The following is a 21,933-nucleotide window of genomic DNA, read 5'->3' on the forward strand; positions in this document are numbered from 1 at the left end:
ATATCACTATGTCTGTGGTGACATACAAAATAACCCAGTAATACATTTATTTATTTGCCTCTTTGTGTACATGCTTGCAGTTCTTTTAGAAAGGCTTTGGAGCATTTTTAAAAAGAGCTTACTGATGTTTTTAGAACCTATTTTGAGTATTAGTATGGTAACTGCCTTGCCACTTAGTATTAAACCAGTAAAAAAATAAAAGAATGTTAAAAATAGTGAATAACATAATAAACTTTTTTCCTATACCAGTGCCATTTGATATGTAATCAAGTTCAACATAAGCTTCTGTGTCAGTATGATTGTCTTTGTAAGCTGTAGCAAGTTAAAAATCTATTTTGAGATGAGACTGACTGGAATGTACTTAGAACTTGAATATGTTTCTCCTTGACCAGAGGTGGATTGATGCTAGAAGGCCATCTTAAGTCAGATTTTATTTATTTATTTTTTTTGCCAGTCCTTGAGCTTGAGCTCAGGGGCTGAACACTGTCCTTGGGTTTTCTCAAGGTTAGAACCCTACTACTTGAGCCACAGCACCACTTATGGCTTTTTCTGGTATGTGGTACTGAGGAATTGAACTCTGATTTTCGTGCATGCTAGGCAAGCACTCTACCACTAGGTCAAACTCCCAGCCCCTTCAGTCATATTTTGAAGTGCTGACGTAAGCTAATTCAGCTTTATCATTTGTGATCATTCATTTTCTACATAATAGATGGATACTATTAGATCTTTTTACTTAGACTAAATATTTCTTCAGTTACTAGAAATTCTGCTAGAGCTGAGTAGTAGTACAAGGAAGAAGATTTTGCAGATTTGGCGATTCTTTTACTCACCAAGTATATTACTGATTTCTTTCCAACTTGAATTTTCTAACACAGTAACATATGGAGTATCTTAATAGGAGTTGGAAACATATTAAGAATAAAGAGGGCAGGGCACGGTTGCTTACACCTGTAATCCTAGCTACTCAGGAGGTTGAGATTGGAGGATCTCCATTCAAAGCCAGCCTGGGCACTGAAGTCTATGAGACTCTTATCTCCAATTAACCACCAGAAAACTGGAAGTGGGGTTGTGGCTCAAGGGGTAGGGTGGTAGCCTTGAGCTAAAATGCTCAGGGATAATGCCCAGATCCAGAGTTCAAGTTCCACAACTAACAACAAAAAATATCAGTCTACTACTACTACTATAACAAAATACCTTGGACTCAGTGATTTACAAACTACACTTAATTTTTTTCTGCTCCCTTTTCTTGAAGTTTTGAAGTTCTAATATCAAGGCATTAGCTTATTTGGTGTCTGATGTCAGCCTGTTTCCTGTCTTTATGATGGTGCCTTCTTGTTGAATCCTTCTTTTGTAAGGACATTGATATCAGTCATTAGGATCCAGAGCTCATGACATAATAACCTACAGGACCCCAATCTTGTTTTTTTTTTTTTTTTTGTGTGTGTGTGTGTGTATGTGTATGCGTGTGCGCGTGTATGCGTGCACGCTGGCCCTGGGCCTTGAACTCAAGAGTTTGAGTGCTGTCGCTGAAGGCTAGTTGCTCTAGAACTTGAGCCAAAGTTCTGCTTCCAGCTTGTTGGGCAGTTAAGAGATGAGTCTCATGGACTTCACTGCCCAGGCTTGCTTCTAACTTCAGTCCTCATATCTCAGTCTCCTGAATAGCTAGGATTACAGGTGTAAGCCATTGGTGCCTCGCCGGGTTTCCATCTCTTAACACTATTAGATGCCATTATTTGAATTTAGAGGAAGCCAATGTAATTTTCTTTATATTCCCTAGCCAACTATTGCAAAAAATAGAGGTTCATCTATTTAGCAAATATTAGATGCCAACCATATGCCATGCACTATGGTAGCACTTATGATATGGCAGAGAATAAGGTCAACATGCCTTCTTCTCTGTGAATGAACAACTGGTCTGGGGAAATTGGAAATAGCAAGGACTAGGTAAAGTACTGACAGGATGATAAATAACTTAAAAGAAAATACATGGGTGCAGTATGCTAGAGAATAAAAGGAAAGACCATTTGGATATATCTACAATACTGTTTAAGACTTGAGGAATGGGAAGGGGCTGACTGAGCAGAGCCAGGTAGGGGAGGTAGAGCATTCCTCTAGGCAGTAGACAGCTTGGTTCTGTGAGAGGAAAGGATATGGTGAGGGAGGTGCTAGAGAAGTATAGGAGTGCCTGTGGGCAAGGATGGAATCAGGTGCATTTCATTCCAGATAGAGTTTGCTTTTTTTTTTTTCCCCTTCTGATTGGCTCAGTTGACATGATACAGCTTACATTTTTTTTTTTTTTTTGGTGCCCAGTCCTGGGGCTTGAACTCATGTGAGCACTGTCCTTCGGCTTTGTTCTCAAAGGCTAGAGCTCTACCACCTGAGCCACAGCACCACTTCTGGCTTTATTCAATGTATGTGGTACCTAGGAATCAAACCCGGGTCTTTGTGCATGCTAGGCAAGCACTCTTACCACTAGGCCAACTCCCAGCCCTACATTTTAAGGTAAAACATAAATGGCTGCTGTGACCTCTAGAAAGAATTGGTTATCTTGCCAAACAGGTGTCAGGAATTTTATTTCCTTTTCTTAGCTTTACTATTTCTTCTCTTTGGACTATCACAGAGAGATTGACAGATTGTCTAATAGTATTAAAACTAGAGACTGCAGGATATAGAAATAAAGTTCAGAGACGTTCATTTAGCCTTCTACTTTTCACACTGGGAAACACATAGGTGAATTTTGCATGCACCTGAAACCAGGATGGGCCCCACTGGATACTGGAACATTTCAATAAGCTGAAGACATGGCTGGTGATCACTGGGGGCAACGAGTATCTTGTCTGTGTACTCCCTTCCCACTAGTTATTCTTCATTCTGTATATATGAGTTATCTTTCAGCTCTTTAAGAGCAGAGTTTTTTTTGTTGTTTTTGTTTTTGCCAGTCCTGGGGAGTGAACTCAGGGCTTGAGCACTGTCCTTGGGCTTTCCTCAAGACTAGTGCTCTACCACTTAAGCCACAGCAGCACTTCTGGCTTTTCTATGTATGTGGTACTGAGGAATAGAACCCTGGTTCGATTGCCACGCAAGCACTCTACCACTAGGTAGGTATCCTCATCAAATCCTGGGTTATCCAGCTTTTTTCTGTGTATGTGCATGTGGTATGTGTATGTGCATGCTAGGAAAGCACTCTACCACTGGGCCAAACTCCTGGCACCAATCAGTGTTTTGCTGAGACCTGTGAATAATAGAATGCTGCGCTGGACTGCACCTTCATACAGTCCTTTTCTGAAGACCCAAGATGACCCCTGGGTGGTGTAGTCCCTAACAGTGGTGCTAGACCAGCCAGAAATGTTAGTCTTGTCTGTGTGGAATTGTGAGGCAAAATCTAATGCATTGGTTTTCTATTTTTATTTTTGTCCTGAAGTGAGAGGAAAGTAGGAGGATATGTCCTCCTGAGCTTTTTGTTTAAAAAGTTCTGTAAAAAAATCTATTTTTCCGCTTTTCATAAATTTCTTAAGAGAAGCAAGCTGGGATCGTAAGAGTTGGGTCTTAGAAGTCAGATCTGGTACATGGTTCCGCTAGGTTGTTTTTTTTTTTTTTTTTTTTTTTTTTTTTTTTTTTGCCAGTCCTGGGCTTGATCTCAAGGCCTGAGCACTGTCCTTGGACTTTCTCAAGGCTAGAGCTCTACCACTTGAGCCTCAGCACCACTTCTGGCTTTTTTCTATATATGTGATACCAAGGAGTCGAACCCAGGTTTTGGTGCATGCTAGGCAAGCACTCTACCACTAGGCCAAACTCCCGGCCCCAGTTCCTCTAGTTTTTTTGTTGTTGTTGTTTGTTTTGCCCATCTTGGGCTTGGGCTCAGGGCCTGAGCATCGTCCTTGGACTTTCTCAAGGCTGGAGCTCTGCCACTTGAGCCTCAGCACCACTTCCAGCGTTTTTCTATGTATGTGGTACTGAGGAATCAAACCCGGGTATTCATGCATGCTAGGCAAGCACTCTACCACTAGGCCAAACTCCCGGCCCCGGTTCCTCTAGTTTTTGCTTGCTTCCTTCAGTACTGAGGACTTAACCCACTTGCTAGACAGGTGCTCCACCACTGAGCTACACAGACCCCTTTGAAAAGGGACACAAAAAGCTGTAGTGCTTCCCAAGGTCACACAGAGGTCAGGCTTGGTTGAAATCCTCAGTTACTACAGAGGAATGTAAAAGCACATGTAGTCATATGCTGGTGCCAATCTGGAAATATGTCTAGAGTCCAATGCTGTGGAATTTATATTTATAAATATAGCTCATTTAATGCTCGTAACAACGTAATCCTATTATTTAAATGCTATCATTATTTTTATAGATGAAGAAACATAAGTTAAATTAGACTAGTATTTGAACCCAAGGATCTTGGCAACAGATTATGTGTGTGTGTGTGGGGGGGACCTGGGATAAAAATCAAGGCTTTATATACTTGCTAGGCAAATGCTCTACCAGTTGAGCCACTCTTAAGCACCAAAGACTATTTTACTTTCTATGTTATATTATTTCAAATGTGGCTCTTTGATTGTCTCACATTCTTTAACCTTACAAAGGGAAGAAAAAAATATAGTATTGGTACTGTCATTCAGAAGAATAATGTGTATACAAAGTCATGGCTGTGTTTTGTGAATATTCACTAGATTATTAGTAATTTCTGTTATGTAGCTTGATTTATGACAGCAGCAATACATATGCATATTAATAGTTATGTACAGAGATTCCCTGTTTTTGTAGTACAGCTACATTTGCATTGAATTTAGTTCAAGGTCAGGAACTGAGTCTTAGGGAGATGTTTGATCAGCTTAGAGGTTGTGAGTGTAAGAAAAGGGCATAGTTAGAATATCTACATGACTTGTAAAACAATTTGCCATAAGTAAAAACTCTAATATCATTTTAACTATGACTCACAACAGATAAAATGAGAATGCATTTTTAGGAACATAGATTCAAAAGAATGCCAATCTATTTGTTTAAAGTTTACCGGTGTCTAAAGAGGTTCATTATCCAGGTACAGTTTTATGAAAGTCTCTGTGTTGTGTCTGACAGTAAAAGACTTTGCAGCAAGTCTTCTAGAGCAGACATAAGCTGTTTTGTGGTTCTGGTACTTGTAGTTTTCTTCTTGGACTCATTAGTAAGGGGTGTGTTTGTTTTCTTGTGGTTTTCTGAGAACCTGTAATTACTATATTTTCTTCTCTTTTACTCAAGAGAACTTGAGAACAGATATGTTTTCTACTAAGCTGCTTATGTTCCCTTTATAGTAGCTTTTTCTCTCCCATTTGCTATCTATTCTTTGTTAAAATGCTTAAGAGCAGAACAAAGCACATGCACACACTACCTTTTTGTGTATTATGAAGCACAAAGCAAATGTGGCCTTCTGGCCAACTGTGTACTTGGGCCAAAAATATAACTGACATTCTGCAAATTGAAACTAAACAATACTAAAATCTTAACATTTTACAGGCATCTTTTTCTCCAACTGTCCTTGTTTTCACTTAGTTTTACTACTAACATTCCTGAGCTATTTTAAGATGAGGGTATAGTAGAAAAAATGTAATAAAAATATTCTTATAAATATGTGACCATTTTTGTAGCTTAATTAAAGCCAGTGATTTGGGATTTCCCTCCTTGCCTCTGCCATAAAGAAAAGCAAGTTTTAAGGAACAAATAAAATGATTTAAATTATTTATTGATGGTCTGAGTTTCTGGGCACTCAATTAGTTGTGAAAGGGACCCCATTCCTAACTCCATGTTCTAGAATGTTCCCTACAAAGTTCTTTGAACTTTCCTTTGACTTCTTTATGAAGGCCCTGGAGATTTGATCTGTTTATCATTTCTATCAAAGCTGTCCTCTTCTTTTTTTTAGGATTGATTTTTAGTGAGAATATAATCTCTTTGTATAGTATTTAAAACAAGCAAAACACAACTGTAACATCTTCAGAAATTTAGTGACTATTGATAATTGATTAATAATTCTGAGGAATAGAGAACTGCCCTATCACAACTTTAAAAATAGTTTCAAAATTGCTAATGCAATAGCAAAATATAACTGTGAGAGCTGTAGAAAACTATGCTGATTGAGTTTACTCTGTACCTTGTTCTTTTTTTTTTCTGATTCGTGGGCACAGAACTTAGCCCCTTTCAGTCATATACCATGCACATACATATATCTTGTTGGTTCTGATAGTTGTGCCCTGTGATCTGATTAAGGGACGGATCACTCCTGTAACTTTGGATTTGCTTTCTACTTTTTTTTTTTTTTGCCAGTCCCGGGCTTGATCTCAAGGTCTGAGCACTGTCCTTCGACTTTCTCAAGGCTAGAGCTCTACCACTTGAGCCTCAGCACCATTTTCGGCTTTTTTTCTATGTATGTTGTACCGAGGAATCGAACCCGGGTCTTTGTGCATGCGAGGCAAGCACTCTACCACTAGGCCAAACTCCGGCCGCTTTCTACTTCTTGATGTCTTGATGGGTCTGTGTTTATATAAGGGACAGTTTAGGTTGTTTCTCAGCTAAGTTGTGAAGTTCTTGAATTTTTTTTTTAACAGTCTTGGGGCTTGAACTCAGGACCTGAGCACTGTCTCAAGGCTAGTTTCTCTACCACTTGAGCCACAGCATCACTTCCAGCTTTTTCTATGTATATGTTACAAAGGAATTGAACCTGAGTCCTCGTGCATGCTAGGCAAGCACTCTTACCACTAGGCCAAACTCCTGGCCCCAGTTCTTGAGTTTTTTTTTTTTCTTTTTTTTATTTGCCAGTCCTGGGCTTGGGCTCAGGGCCTGAGCACTGTCCTTGGACTTTCTCAAAGCTAGTACTCTACCAATTGAGCCTCAGCACCACTTCCAGCTTTTTTGTATGTATGTGGTACCAAGGAAATGAACCCGGGTCTTCGTGCATGCTAGGTAAGCACTCTACCACTAGGCTAAATTCCCGGCCTCCAGTTCTTGAGTTTTAAGTTAAACATTTTCTTGAGGAGGTCTTGAGGATGGAACCTAGGACCTTGTGCATACTAGGCAGGTACTCTTCTAACACGGTGCTGCGTTCCCAGATCTTAGTGGGTTTTAAAAATATTTGTTTTGTCAGTCATAGAGCTTGAACTGGGTGCTGTCCCTAAGCCTTTTTTTTTCCACTCAAGGGTAGCACTCTACCACTTTGAGCCATAGCACAACTTCCAGTTGCCTAACTGGAGATACGTGTCTCCTGGACTTTCCTGCCTGGGTTGGCTTTGAACTGCAATCCTTAGATCTCAGCCTCTCCTGAGTAGCTAGGATCACAGGTATGAGCCACTGGCTCCTGACTCTTAGATTTTTTTTTTTTTTTTTTTTAAGACAGGGATTGCTATGTAGCTCAGACTGGCCTCAGACTTGCCATTTTCCTTCCTCCTGCTTCATACATGTTGGGATTACAGGTGTGAACCAACATGGCCAGCTTAAGTTAAATTTTATGGTACCATACTTGATATATACATTTATAGAGCCATCAGTTTTATTGACAAATGGTTGTCCTAATAGGATTTGCGTGGCTTTCTCAACTTTTTTTTTAACTCATAACTAGTACTCTACCAGTTGAACCATATCACAACTTATTGTATAATATAGTATGCATGTCATTAATTGTTCATTTGTACTAGAGTGCCTCCTTAGCAGGTGTGAGGCCCTGAGTTCAAATCCCAGTGCTACTAACATAAATAGTCATTTGATCCTGTAGGAGATACTGTATTACAGTAAAGGAGCATAGTATATTCTTTCATTGTTTTTGATAGACATTTTGGAACATAGTTTCCACATGCTTAAGAAGCCTAATTTACTAGTTATCTCATTTTTTTTGTTTTGGTATGGAGATGCATAGTATAAACAATAAATAAGCTTCAGCTAGTTTCTTGTTAGTTAGTCATCTCTTACTCTCATTGAAGAACACATACTTTTCTTTTTTTACTATGAAGAAGAAAAACTTTATTGGTATAGAAACAAACTAGTGGTTTTATCATAAAATACATTATTTAAGATGAGAGTGACTTTTGGTTAAGTAGTACTGGAATTGGAATTCAGGGTCTTGTGCTTCCTAGGTACACATGCCTCTAGTCTTGTTGTGAAACTGATTTTTTTTTGGGGGGTAGGGGTTATTGTTGCTGTTGTTGTAGTAAATTGAGTGTGCATGCTAGGCAGGTGCTTGACCACTTGAGCCATTCCTATTTTTTTTAATAGAGCCTCACTGTCTCTCCCTAGGGTGGACCAGACTGAAATCGTATTTATATTTCCTGTGCATCAGGGATGACAGATATGCTCAACCACATTGCTTGTTATAATTTTAAAATGAATTTACAATAATAAATATTAGATAAAAGTGGGCAGCATATTATTTGGCACACTGTATTTTGTATTTGCAAATTGCTTAATCTTTTTTGCATAGTTCTTGGAGTCAAATCCAGGGCCTCATGCCCATTACTTTAACATAACTTTTTAAAATTTTGATTTTATTAAAGCATACTATTTTTCAGAGTAATTTTAGATTCATGGCAAATCTGAGCAGAAAGCAGATATTTCCCTTAGACTTCTTGCTCCCCTTTATAGGCACCTCTACTGGAAATCCCCCTATCAGTAGGTTATATTAGTTACAGTCGATGAACCTGTGTTGATGCATTGTTAGAAAATTTGTAGTTTAGGGTTCTAGATTTAGTCCTTGATAAAGAAAAAGAAAAGGGCTAGGAGTGTGGCTCAAGCTGTAGAGCCTCTGCCTCAAAAGTGCTAACACCTGAGTTCAAACTCAGTATTTAAAAAAAAAAATTGTTTTAGTTAGTGGGTCAGGCAATACCTTAAGCTTTCTGAAGAACGACATTTAATTTGGGAGAGAGAGAATATTGGTGGATCATCTTGGCCCAACCATTATTTTTATTTCACATGTGTTTAATGCTATCCTTTGTTTTGACCCTATCTTTCTGAAAACTGTAGGCAAGTTGTGAACAAATAAATGGGCCAACCAGGGTCCAGGCAACCAGTCCTAGTTACTGGGGCGTGATGGGCTGCTCAGGAAGTTATATGCTTAGCAGTATCAGACCAGTGCCAAAGAATTTTTGCCAGTATTCTCTTTTAGGGTGTATATTATCCAAATTTCCTTCTTTCCCTTCTTTCTTTCCCTTCTTTCTTTCCCTTCTTTCTTTTCTTTTCTTTCTTTTCTTTTCTTTTCTTTCTTTTCTTTTCTTTTCCTTTCTTTCTTCTCTCTCTCTCTCTCTCTCTCTCTCTCTCTCTCTCTCTCTCTCTCTCTCTCTCTCTCTCTCTGTCTCTCTCTCTCTCTCTCTTTCTTTCTTTCTTTCTTTCTTTCTTTCTGTCCTGGGGCTTGAACTCAGGGTCTGGGCTTCTTTTGCCCAGGGCTAGCACCCTACCACTTGAGCCACAGTGGCCCAGGGCTAGCACCCTACCACTTGAGCCACAGTGCCACTTCCGGTCTTTTCTGCTTATGTAGATCAAACCCAGGGCTTCATGCATGCAAGCACTCTACCACTAAGCTACATTCCCAGCTCCACTATCCAAATTTACACCACTGACTTTTAAACAGGATCTTGGGGATTTCATTCAACTCTTTACTATGGCAGTGTTTGGGATTTGGAGCATTTGGGATTTCAAGAATGATTAAAATCCATGGGTAATTCTCTAATCTCCTCTTAGCCTTATTAACCAATAATGGTCTTTTGCCACTTTTACTTAGCCAGAGGACTTTTTGCTCTTTAGTTTAAAACTCTTTCATCCCTGTGAATAATAATAATTTATTGAAGTACTATAATCATTAGCTGTTAAGGAGATATTTATGCCATTCAGTGTTTGAAGTGTTTCATATGTATTAGCTAATCTTCACAGCCATACAATGAGATTTATTATCCTCCTTGACAGATGAGCAAGCAAGCTAAAGCCCAGAGAGACTGCATAACTTGCCCAAGGTTAAGTATGGAGTAAGTGGCAGACCAGGATAGAAAGCTGCCAGCTGCTGCTAGTGAGCAAAGGCAGACACAAGAAGAAAGGAAAGGAAATGTCTGGTCATTCCATGGCTTAGTGTAAATAGCAATTTTTGTTTTTTTGTTTAAATAGTTTAAATGAGTCACGGCTGAAATTACAGGTGTGAATCACCATGCCTGGCTTTCTCAACTTTTTTTTTACTCATAACTAGTACTCTACCAGTTGAGCCATATCACAAGTTCCACATTTTGAGTGGTTAAATTGGAAACAAGAGCCTCACAGACTTTATTGCCTGAGCTGGCTTTGAACTGTGATCCTCGGATTTCAGGCTCTGAGTAACAAGGATTATAGGCGTACTTCTGATAGCTGAAATACATCACTGAGAAGACAGAGGTTCTCATATGGGAACTTTCGGAAGGCAGGACAGACACTACTGGAAATCCATGACATACTGCATAATGAACAGATGGAAAACTCTAGGGTCTCCATTTAGTTCAGATTGTTTTTGTGTGATCCTCAGACAGTAGAGCATCCTCAGTCATCATGACATGCCATTCCCAACCTTAACTACTACTTAAGACAAAACTGATTCTGCAAATTGATGAAATTAAATTTCAAATAATCTTTTACTTCTGAACCATAACTGTCCTTCAGTCCTAGGAAGTTATTCATTCTAATATATATATAATATATTCTAATATAGAATATGTCATATACTATATTATATATAATAAAGTATATAGTATATATTCTAATATATAAGAATAAAGAAATTATATATAACATATATATTATATTCCATCATAGTGCTAAGTTGCATTAAACCATAAAATATAAGAAATCTGAATTTTCTTTAGCCTATAACATAAACTACTGAAAATACATTGGCTACTATCTTAAATCAGCTCCTCAAAGACACAGGCTGCTGAGTCACGCTAAGTCATCCACAAAGAAAGCCTTTGTAAAGATAATTGGAATCAGCAGTGTATGCATATGTCTGTACATGTGTGTGTTTTAAAAAAATAACATTGGGGAACCCAGGCACAGTGATACATGCCTGTAATCCCAGAGCTCACGTGGACTGTGGGAGGATCCTGGTTTGAGGCCTGTTTGGACCAAAAGTTAGACTCCATCTCTGGAAAAAAAAAAAAAAAGACCATAGGTGGTACTATACAGAAGGTATAAATAGGATCATTATCCAGCTAGCTGGCATAAAAACAAATAAAAATTTACTTGTTTATTTTGTTTTATTGCCAGTCTTGGGGCTTCAACTCAGGGCCTGGGCACTGTCCTTGAGCTTTCTCTACCATAGCACCACTTCTGGCTTTTTCTGGGTATGTGGTATCAAGGAGTTGAACCCAGAGCTTCGTGCATGCTAGGCAAGCACTCTACCACTATGCCACACTCCCAGCATAACAAAATGTATTAATGGAGCACCTGCTTACCAATCGCAAGGCTCTGAGCCCAACCTTTCTACAAACAGGGTAACTGATACAAAAGAAGGCCAAAGGAAAAGTGGAGACAAGCATGTTAAACAAAGAATGAACAGTGTGTCTTCTATGTGTAAGATTTTGTCTCTTTATTTTATCTGGTTTACTAGGCTTATCTATAGTAAAGTGTGTGCTTTAAGTTACTAGTGTAAGAAGGTGTTTATTATACATTTATCCTGGCCAAATAAATTTATACTTAAGATTTTAGCTTGTGGACCAAAACATTCCATGACTAAATTATCAGCAATATAAATTCAAAAGTTTACATGTTAATACATTGTAATACCGTATAGTAATACTATAAAAGTTAAAATAAAAATAACTCAGCCCAGCCTCCTGGATAACAACCTGTAATCCTAGTTATTCAGGAGGCTCAAATCAGGTGGATCAAAGTTCTAGGCCAGACCAGGCAGAGTTCACAAGATCATATCTCAACAGAAAAAGCTGGGCACAATGGCACAGCTTGATATTCTAGATATGGTAAATAGGAGGATCACAGTTTAGTCTGGCCCCAGAAAACAAAATATCAAATATCTCATAAATAACCAGAGCAAGCCTGGCACTAGTGGTTCACACCTATAACCCTAGCTACTCAGGAGGGTAAGTTCTGAGGATCCCAGTTCAAAGCCAGCCCAGGCAGGAGAGTCCATGACACTTTACTCCAATTAAGCACTAAAAAGCTACAAATGGAGGTGACTCAAATGGAAAAGTGCTAGTCTTGAGCAAAAACCTCGTACTCCAGGTCTGGAAATAAATAAAAATCAGAGCAAAAGACAGGTGACACATCACATTCAAAGGGTAGAGCTTGCCTAGCAGCATAAAGCCTTTGATTTCTTAGCACCAGTTCAAAAAAAGAAAAAAAGCCTACCAGGCTTTCTATAACTACTACTTCCTATGAGACTAATTGTCTCTTAGGGCTTGTTAAAAAACGAACAGTAAAGTGAACATCAGCCATGTTCATTTAGTTGCTCTCTTGAGGAAATAACTAATGAATTTCTTACAGACATATTAACAATAGACACAAAACAAGCCTTCAGAATGTGACTTGCAGGGGAGAGGTATACAACCTATCACAGGTGCTGGCAGTTTATACCTGTAATCCTGCTTAGGAAGTTGAGATCTGAGTATCTCAGTTCAAAGCCAGCCTGGGAAGAAAAATCTATGAGACTCATATCTCCAATGAATTACCAAAAAGGCTGGGATTAGAGTTATGGCTCAAATGGTAAAGTGCTAACCTTGAGCATAAAAGCTCAAGGATACACCTTAATATGTGGCTAATAAATCCAAAGAGTACAAGAGGGAGGACTCAATAACTGCATACCCAAAGCTATGGACATGGTAATGGAAATATAAACATAACTATATAGACATAAAAACCTATGACTCTGTAGACATAATGTTTTATTTCATAAATTAATATGTTTCTATGACAAACCCTTAGCCTAATTTTGATTAAGTTCTAAATACTAATTCCCAGAGATTGTAAATAGAGATTCCCTTCTTGAACACTTGTTTGTTAAACTTGTCATTTAAAATGTGATGTAAAAATCAACGTTAATAGGAAGGGAAATGGGGACCATGACATGTGAAAGGGTATCAATGTGTGGGAATTAATGCACCATTTATCTGGCAAATATCATGTAACCTTTCTATTAATTACAATAAAAATATATTAAAAAAATCAACGTTAATAAATTCTCTAATTAAAAAAAAAAAGCTCAAGGATACAGCCCAGGCCTTAAGTTCAGACCCTAGGACCTAAAATAAGTAAAAAAAAAAAAAAAAAAAAAAGCTGGGTGAGGTGGCTCATGCCTGTAATCCTAGCTACTCAGGAGGCTGAGATCTGAGGATCAAGGTTCAAAGCCAGCCCAGGCACTAAAGTCTGTGAGACTTATCTCCAATTAACCACCAGAAAACAGGAAGTGGCACTGTGGCTCAAAGAGTAAGGTGGTAGCCTTGAGCTGAAGAGCTTAGGGACAAGGCCCAGTCCGAGCTCAAGTCCCATGACCAAAAAAAAAAAAAAGTTGAGAAAGAGAAGAGGGTCCTGATTTCAGATCCCAGTAGTGCGTGTGCATACATACACACACCCAACTAAGATCTACTCACTATTAGAGTATTCTTGATAGACCTAGACCTAAGCCTGGAAGTGATGATTGCTGTACTTCTCAGGAAAACTAGATGCAAAGAGGGTAGGCTCTAGCATGCTACACATCCATTGGTGGTGCTGGCTAATGCTAGCCAGAAGCTGGAAGCAAGTATTGACAGTAGCTTGTTCTGGTTTCCTTACATTGTGTTTTTACATTGTATTTCTTAGAGCTAGTGATGCTGTGCATAAGTTTCTCAGTAGTATTACCATGCTGTGAAAGAATAATGTTTGGAAATATGTTGTGGAGATCTTACTAAATCATATACTTTCTTTTGCATTGCCTTTCAGAATGAAGGCCATAGAAAGTCCCAATAAGGATGATGATACCCAGTGGCTGACCTACTGGGTAGTATATGGCGTGTTCAGCATTGTTGAATTCTTCTCTGATCTCTTTCTCTCCTGGTTCCCCTTCTACTACATGCTAAAGGTAAACTGCTGTTTCCTTCCACATATGTATTTGCTTTATTCTCTACCACTAAAACTGTATTTCAGCACCCATACACAAGGAATAGGTTTAGTGTTAGAGATCTGTGGGTCTGTCTTATATTACAAATAAGATAGGATTTAAAGTCCACCTTCCTTTATATATTGTCTAGGAAACAGTCAAAGCAATTCTGTGTTCAAAATGCATTTAATAATAATAAAGGATATAAGGTAAATACTACAACCTAGGACAAGTACTGCTGTTAATTTGCTAATCTTGCATCTTCATGCAATGTCCACATGTGATGGGGAAGCACTGTAAACTTCTGTGTGTATAAAAATAGCTTGATTTAGCCAGGCATGGTGGCTCATGCCAGTAATCCCTACTCAGGAGGCTGAGATCTGAGGATCATGGTTCAAAGCCAGCCCTATCGCGAGACTCTTATCTCCAATTGCCCACTAGAAAACCAGAAGTGGTGCTGTGGCTTGAGCCAGAGCTCAGGGACAATTCCTAGGCCCAGGGGTAGGGCAGTAGCCTTGAGTTGAAGAGCATAGGGACAGTGCCCACAACTTCAAGCCCCATGACCCACAAAAAATAAAATAAAACAAATTAGCCTATCACTATTTTTTTCTTTGCTAGTCCTGGGGATTGATCTCAGGGCCTGAGTCTGAGCCACTGCACCATTTCTGGCTTTTTCTATGTATATGTGGTACTGAGGAATCAAACCTGGGTCTTCATGCATGCTAGGCAAGCACTCTACCACTAGGTCAAACTCCCGGCCCCAGCCTATCACTGTTTTTGTGGCTACATTACAATGGTTTCCTAAGACGGCTTTCTGATCAAGACAGTGTATCACGTGGAGAAGTACGGGTTAAGTTATACTTTTTCTGATATTACCCTCAGTTCTGACTAGGATAGTCTGCTATGTGTTAATCATGTCCCTACTGTTGAGATACCTCTTCTGGAAGAATATTACATGATAATAGTATTAGAACCACAGGCAGAGCTATCTGGCCTGTTTTAATTTATGAATTGATTTAATCAGTTCTAATAGTTATAAGAGTCTGGTTAAAATATCATATGCTGTCTGTCTGAACTGCATAAGAGTGTCCTTATGTGCCCTTGGGAGAATATCAAGTGGCACTTGGAAGCAGTTTAATGAAAAAGATGGCTACATTTTGTGGGAGACTTTAAACTTGCTATTCTTGGCTGTAGAATAATTATATAGATTAAGAAGAGGAAGTTATAAAAGCTAAGAGCAGAGTATTGCCTTGAGAATTGAACAGTAATTGTGCTCTCTTTGGCAGCACATATACTAAAATTGGAACAATACAGAGAAGATTAGCATGGCCCCTGCGTGAGAATTGAACAGTAATTAAGTTTAGATTTATTATAAGCAAATAATTTCATTTGAGAATTAGAAAATGCTAGAGATTTAGGTAAAGAGCAGTAATTACTGTCTCAAGACAAAAGAAGGTACTGGAAAATACTAAATTAACAGTCTGTATTGTAGATTACAAAGTAATCACATTGAAGAGATAGAAAAATGTTGTCACTTGACTGGTCCTGTCTGGAAGTCTTGCTTTAATTTATTCAGAAAAGATATCAGCTTGGCTGCTTTGCTGGTGTTGGCATCTAGATAGGCGGTAATGTTTCAGAGGTTTTCAGTGATAGAACTTCAGGTTTGCTTTCTAATATACTTCCTTCAAATAAAGTTAATTGATGACTTTCTTAATACAATACTAAAGAAACAATGGACTCTTAAGGAGGCTGACCTGCCTAAAGTCATGAACAGATACAACTTTCCTGATTTTTAATCTAATGGCTTGATGGCTGTAATTCTGATGTGGGCATGTTTCTCTCTATGAGTAATCCATTCCTGAAAAACAGATATTTGTGAATAGCAGAAGAACCCTACTTTTTTTCTTTCTGGATCTCACTGTTTTCTAGTTGGCCTCGAACTCCTAAGCTCTAGAGATCCTCCTGATAGCCACCATTGCACTTGGCTCCATTATTTTAAATGAGAAAAATTTCAATATATTACAGAACATCTAAAGCATCAAGCCAATTTACTGAATATCAATAAAACAAGGAAAGTATCTGTATGTAAGTAGGAAATATCCCATTGGGGTGCTGTATGTAAATAGTAACTATCACCTCCCGCTCTCCAAGTAATTAATGCTGTTGGTAAGAAATGACTGCTTTGGGGCCAGGAGTTTGGCCTGTGGTAGAGTGCTCGCCTAGCATGCACGAAGACCCAAGTTCGATTCCTCAGTACCATATACATAGAAAAAGCCAGAAATGGTGCTGTTGCTCAAGTGGTAGAGCCTAGCCTTAAGAAAGCCCAAGACAGTGCTCAGGCTCTGAGATCAGGCTCCAGGACTGGCAAATATGAGATTATAGGCATATAAACCCATACCCAACTATGTATAAGGATCTTAAACATACAGGTAAGTCTACTTCCTTAAACTGAGTTTTAAGTTATGTAATACAAGTTATAAATAAAATAATAAAAGCTCTTGGACCTGGTATGCTTCTTTCTTTTTTAATTTCAGGTTTTTTTTCCTTACCAATTCATTAGTGGTCTTGCTTTTCATCTAAAAGAAGTCTGCAGAAAACACTGGAAATATACTAGAGAGATTACTAACTAGAGTCAATACCCATCACAACAGTGTTGGGTAGGGTAGATTCTCAGAATGTACCCTGCTCTCCTCTTACCAGTGCTGGCTCTGTTCTATGCAGTGTGGCTTCCTGTTGTGGTGCATGGCCCCCAGCCCTTCTAATGGGGCAGAACTGCTCTACAGGCGCATCATCCGTCCTTTCTTCCTGAAGCACCAGTCCCAGGTAGACAGTGTGGTGCAGGACCTAAAAGACAAAGCCAAAGAGACTGCAGATGCCATCACTAAAGAAGGTAAGATTCAGGGACAACTTGCTTCATCGTGTGATACACTAGGCTTAAATACTAGGCCTCTTATATCGATTGTGCTCTCAGCTTTCATTTAGTCAAATGCCAAGGCCCTTAAAGGGATTCCTTGATTTATTTCCTTCCTTCCTCCCTCCCTTTCTTTCTGTTGTGGGGCTTGAACTCAGGGCCTGTGCACTGTCCAAGAACTCTTTTGCTCAAGGTTGGCACTTGACCATTTTTGAGTCACAACTCCACTTCCAGGTTTTGAAGGGTTAACTGGAGATAAAAGTCTCATGGGAACTTTTCTGCCCAGGATGGCTTAGAATCATGATCCACAGATCTCAGCTTCCTGATTTGTTAGGATTATAGCTGTGAGCCACTGGTGCCCAGCAGAGATTTCTTTATAAAGAGTTTGCCTTTTGCCCTTTCTCATGAGGCACACTTTTAATGCAGCACTCAGTCAGCATATTAGAAAAAATTACTTCCTTACTGGAGGCAGAGATTCATTTATAATTATATATATATATATATATATATATATATATATATATATATATATATAGTCTTTGATTCAGATCAGGTTGAGCTCTTTAGTATGCTATTTAAATTGATTTTGCTCTAGGTCCAGCTCCCCTGATTCATCTAAATGTTTATTGAGGTGTTTCAAATGTGCCAAGCATGTTCATATATCACTGCCAATTAATCAGCAAACCAAAGAGTCCATATTTCTTAAAGCAAAAATATAGTTGAAAAGCCAATAAAATTACAAGATTACCTGGTATACTTAGCACTTGATGTGGATGGATGGCTACAGGAAAATTAGGAAATCCTCACTAAAGAGACTGTATTGAGTCACTTTTGAAAACAGTAAAGGAAGTAACTGTGGAAAAAACTACTCCAAAAGGAGCTACATGCACAGAAGCCCTGAGGACCTTGGTTTTGGAGACTGCCTAGGCAGTAAAATCCTTGACACTTTTATCTTCAAAAAAACTACCTTCAAAAAGCTGGAAATAGAGCACTATCCTTGAGCAAGAAAAGAAGCTAAAAGATGGACAGATACAGAAAGAAAAAGAAAGAAAAGAAAGAAAGAAAGGAAGAAAGAAAAAAAAGGAAAAGAAAAAAGGAAGTAGGGCAGAGGGCAGATAGTCTATGTCACTGTCACATAAGAAGTGGGGCTAGATTACTTCCGTGGATTTTTCTCAGTGCTACCCTTACCAAAAAAACAAAGGCCCTGAGTTTCTAGGCCCTGAGTTCAAGCCCTGGTACTGGCACAAAATTTTTTTTTTGTCAAGTCTTCAAGATCTGTGCTCTGAAGAAGTGCCGTGTCAGTTTCCTGGAACCCCTCTCAGCCTTGACCACAAACTTCAATATGCTGTCATCTGCACATGAGTCATCCAAGTGTTGTTATCTACTAGCTAGCTACCTTAGACACTGAACTTTTATTTATTTATTTTGCTAGTCCTGGGTTTGAGCTCAGGGCCTGAGCACGGTCCCTGGATTTTCTCAAGGCTAGAGCTCTACCACTTGAGCCTTAGCACCACTTCTGGCTTTTTTCTATGTACGTGGTACTGAGGAATTGAACCCGGGTCTTCGTGCATGCTAGGTAAGCACTCCACCACTAGGCCAAACTCCTGGCCGACACTGAGCATTTATTATGAAGTTCTGATAAAATTTTATTTCCTTCCTAACAGCCAAGAAAGCTACTGTGAATTTGCTGGGTGAAGAAAAGAAGAGCACCTAAACCCCTAAATAGGTCAAGTGTTCCTGCCCTCTGTACGTTCCTTAGAGCTTGATGTTATATTAGGGACTGTGGCATAATCATTTTAATGTTGCCTTGGAAACATTTTTGATATATAAAAAATGGAATGTGTTGTGTGTTTGCTTAATTTTCTATCTGTTTACATAGGGAACATTTTAATTTAAATTTAATGCAGTGGGCAATATCTAAAGTTTTGAAAATTTATTTTGCCTCTGTGTGGGAAAGTAGGAAAAGACAAATGTTACTACCATGCAGGAAATATAAACTCAAATAAAATTTACGTATCCCACAAGCTTTGTACTTTACTGGGTTCATTCTGCATGCACTTTCTCAGTATTTAATATTTAGGAAAATCTTTATGGTTCTACTTAATGTAATGGTTCAGTTTCATATGACTCTTAACTGTCTTAATGTATCTGCATAGGTAGATATATAGTTATAGGAAATGGTACTATAACATATAGTAAATGCGGGAAAGGGACTAAAAGAAGGTTATTTATGACATTTATAATTCCTGTACAATATACTAAAAGCTGAAGATATTATGTTTGCTGGTATGATACACTAAGTTCTTCAGACAATTGGAATAATGAGTAATATTCAAATAAACATAGTCAGAAGTGAGGTTAAATGGAGGATTGAGTAGTTCTTTTTTCTAAGTATAGTAGACTTGAATCTAGAACAACCTTTTAATTTGCCTAGTCACTCTAATGATAAATGGGGAAGCTTGTACATGTACTAGTACTCTATAGCTCTTAGTTCCTTGTAGAAACAGTAATACTGTCTTTTCTGTTTATAAGTTTTAGATAATCTGTTTTTAAGATGCTAATATAGAAACAATTTCCACTTTTACCTGAGTAATGTATTTGGCTTCATCTTATTTCCTCCATCCCATACAATCCTTTTAAAACAAAACTTTAAGAAGCCTCCCAAGACATGTCCATATATATATATATATATATATATACACATATGCACATGTTCTTGTTCATATCACTAGTAACATATCAATAATGATACCTCACTTAGAGAGCAGTTCTGGCAGGATAAAAGAAGTATTATATAACCTATCATTGGGTTGGCAGTGGTCAAGTCAAACTGCTTTCACCTTTTGTTGTAGCCTTTAAGGTGAATTAAAGAGGCCTCCCTAGTTTACAACTCTCAACTATTTGTACTCTTTTTAAATGACTTCATTATTTTTTGTTTGGGCAAATAGAATACAAGTTTTTAAACTGATCCTTGAATCAAGATGATTGACTCTCCTCTGATAATAATCAGTTAAGATCAAAATGGTATTTCAAATGTAAAAGTATTAACCATAGCAAAAAGAGATGCTGCCACCAAAATATTATAGTCTCAGAAGCATTAGTGTTTATTAGGCTCTCATGTTGCTTGAAGAAAAAAAAAGTTTGGAAAACAGGTAGAATTATTATTGGGAGAAAAAAAAGCCTTGGGTTTATAACAGAAGTATCAAAAAAGTACTCAAATCATTTCCCATAAATTTTGTCTACTTTTCTGGCTGGATGCTGGTGGCTGACACCATATTCTTAGTCAATCAGAGGTTTAGATCTGAGGATTGTGATTTGAAGTTAGCCCAGGCACCAAAATCTAAGACTCTTATCTCCAATCACCCACCAAATAGCCAGAAGTGAAACTGTAGCTCAAGTGGTAGAGTTTTAGCCTCAGCAAAAAAGCTCAGGAATAGTACCCAGGGCCTGATTTTAAGCCCCAGGACTGGCAAACACACCTCCTTCCCCACCCGGTACTTTTTTTTGGTGGCAGAATGAAAATAACTTCTAGAATATAAAATGATATATCATCAGAGTGTTAGTATAGAGAATGTATTGTCAAGCAAAACAAAGGCATAAAATATTGCACATAATTATCAATATGGAAACTACTATAGTAAAATATAAAGTGTACTTTTTTGTTGTTGTCTTGACATCACAGCTTTCTCTTAACAGTGCATTCTGCAAGAAATTTGAATGATTACTTTTGGCAGTTGAAGTGTATGTTAATAGTAGAAGTTATGAGCTGAATTTTCTGATTTACCAAATAAAATACTACCATGACTAGAGTGAAAAATGAATGGAGCCTGTGTCTACATAGAAGACAAAATGTACATGTGTATATGAATGTTATTTTGAGGGTATAGAAATTCTTACTAAACATTTAGAATTCTTTAAAAGAGTTCCTTGCAGCAATCCTCCCCTATTTGAACATTTTAATCATTCAATCAAAAATATTAAGTCTTCTAGCCACTGCCTGTAGAAAATTTTCATAATCTATAAGTACCTATTGAGGATGTGTTATACTGAATAAAAATATATAGTAGTCCCCAGTTTTCTTACACATACCTATGATGAAGTTTATAAATTAGGTGAAGTAATAGACAACTTATATTGCAATAAAAGTTATAAATGTGGTGTCTCAACACTGCTGTACCTGTATTTCAGGTTGTGGTTGGCTTTGAGTACTAAAACAAAGTAAAATGAAACCACAGTTATAGGACCATAAGTATAAAGCATGGTTTAGTATTCATTTATTATATTTAGTTAAGAATTGGTTTGAATAAATATGGTTTAGGAGAAAAGCTTCACAAAATGAAACAGTTAAATAAGAACTGAATTTTATTAACCTTCATCACATGGCTCATAGTTTTCCCCTAGTGGTTTCTGTCAAGACTCCATAAAGAAAGCAAGCATACCAGGGTAGGGAGAAAAAAAACAAAAAGAAAGCATACCAGTCAGGTGCTAGTTGTTCATGCCCTAGCTAAGGATCTAAATGGTACCTGTTTTACTCAATATTATGATTATAAGCATAGAGAAAGGCAGGTCTAGGATATCATAAACAGAAGCATCTTCTGGGGTCTTGTGGTAGTATTAACTCTTAAAATTTCTAATAGCACATATATCTCACAAAGAATAGAGATCAAGATGGATGAATAGAGATGCCCAGCACCTCTTCACAAAACAGGTGTTCAACTGCAGAGCTTCTGTATGGCAAAGGACATAGCTAGCAAGCTAAATAGCCCACAGAGTGGGAGAAGATCTTCACTAACCATACAACAGACAAAGGCCTCATATCTAAAATATATCAGCTCAAAAAACTGAATCACTCCAAAACTAATCTCCAAAGAAACAACCATCCCATTAAAAGATGGGCCAAAGACTTAAAGAGAGTCTTCTCTGAAGAAGAAATAAGAATGGCCTATAGACACATGAAGAAATGTTTGAC

The 21,933-nt window shown here is 38.0% G+C and overlaps 1 protein-coding gene and 1 non-coding gene across 2 annotated transcripts in view; both read left to right on the plus strand.

Moving 5' to 3' along the window:
- The window catches only part of Reep5 (receptor accessory protein 5), a 23,660-nt gene extending 2,530 nt beyond the window's left edge, over nucleotides 1-21,130 (plus strand). Inside the window, exons 3-5 of the mRNA XM_090331484.1 lie at nucleotides 13,897-14,035; nucleotides 16,775-16,943; nucleotides 18,629-21,130. Of these exons, the coding sequence (XP_090187610.1) occupies nucleotides 13,897-14,035; nucleotides 16,775-16,943; nucleotides 18,629-18,678 (358 nt within the window). The 3' untranslated portion in view covers nucleotides 18,679-21,130. The remainder of the gene's footprint in view (nucleotides 1-13,896; nucleotides 14,036-16,774; nucleotides 16,944-18,628) is intronic.
- LOC150064085 (U6 spliceosomal RNA) lies at nucleotides 15,324-15,426 on the plus strand. The gene has a single exon (XR_016535356.1). It is a non-coding gene; the product is annotated as a U6 spliceosomal RNA (small nuclear RNA).
- Nucleotides 21,131-21,933: the final 803 nt, after the last annotated feature.

The sequence above is a fragment of the Megascapheus bottae genome, chromosome 4 (assembly GCF_031878675.1).
Source record: "Megascapheus bottae isolate mThoBot1 chromosome 4, mThoBot2.hap1, whole genome shotgun sequence".
Lineage (NCBI taxonomy): Eukaryota > Metazoa > Chordata > Mammalia > Rodentia > Geomyidae > Megascapheus > Megascapheus bottae.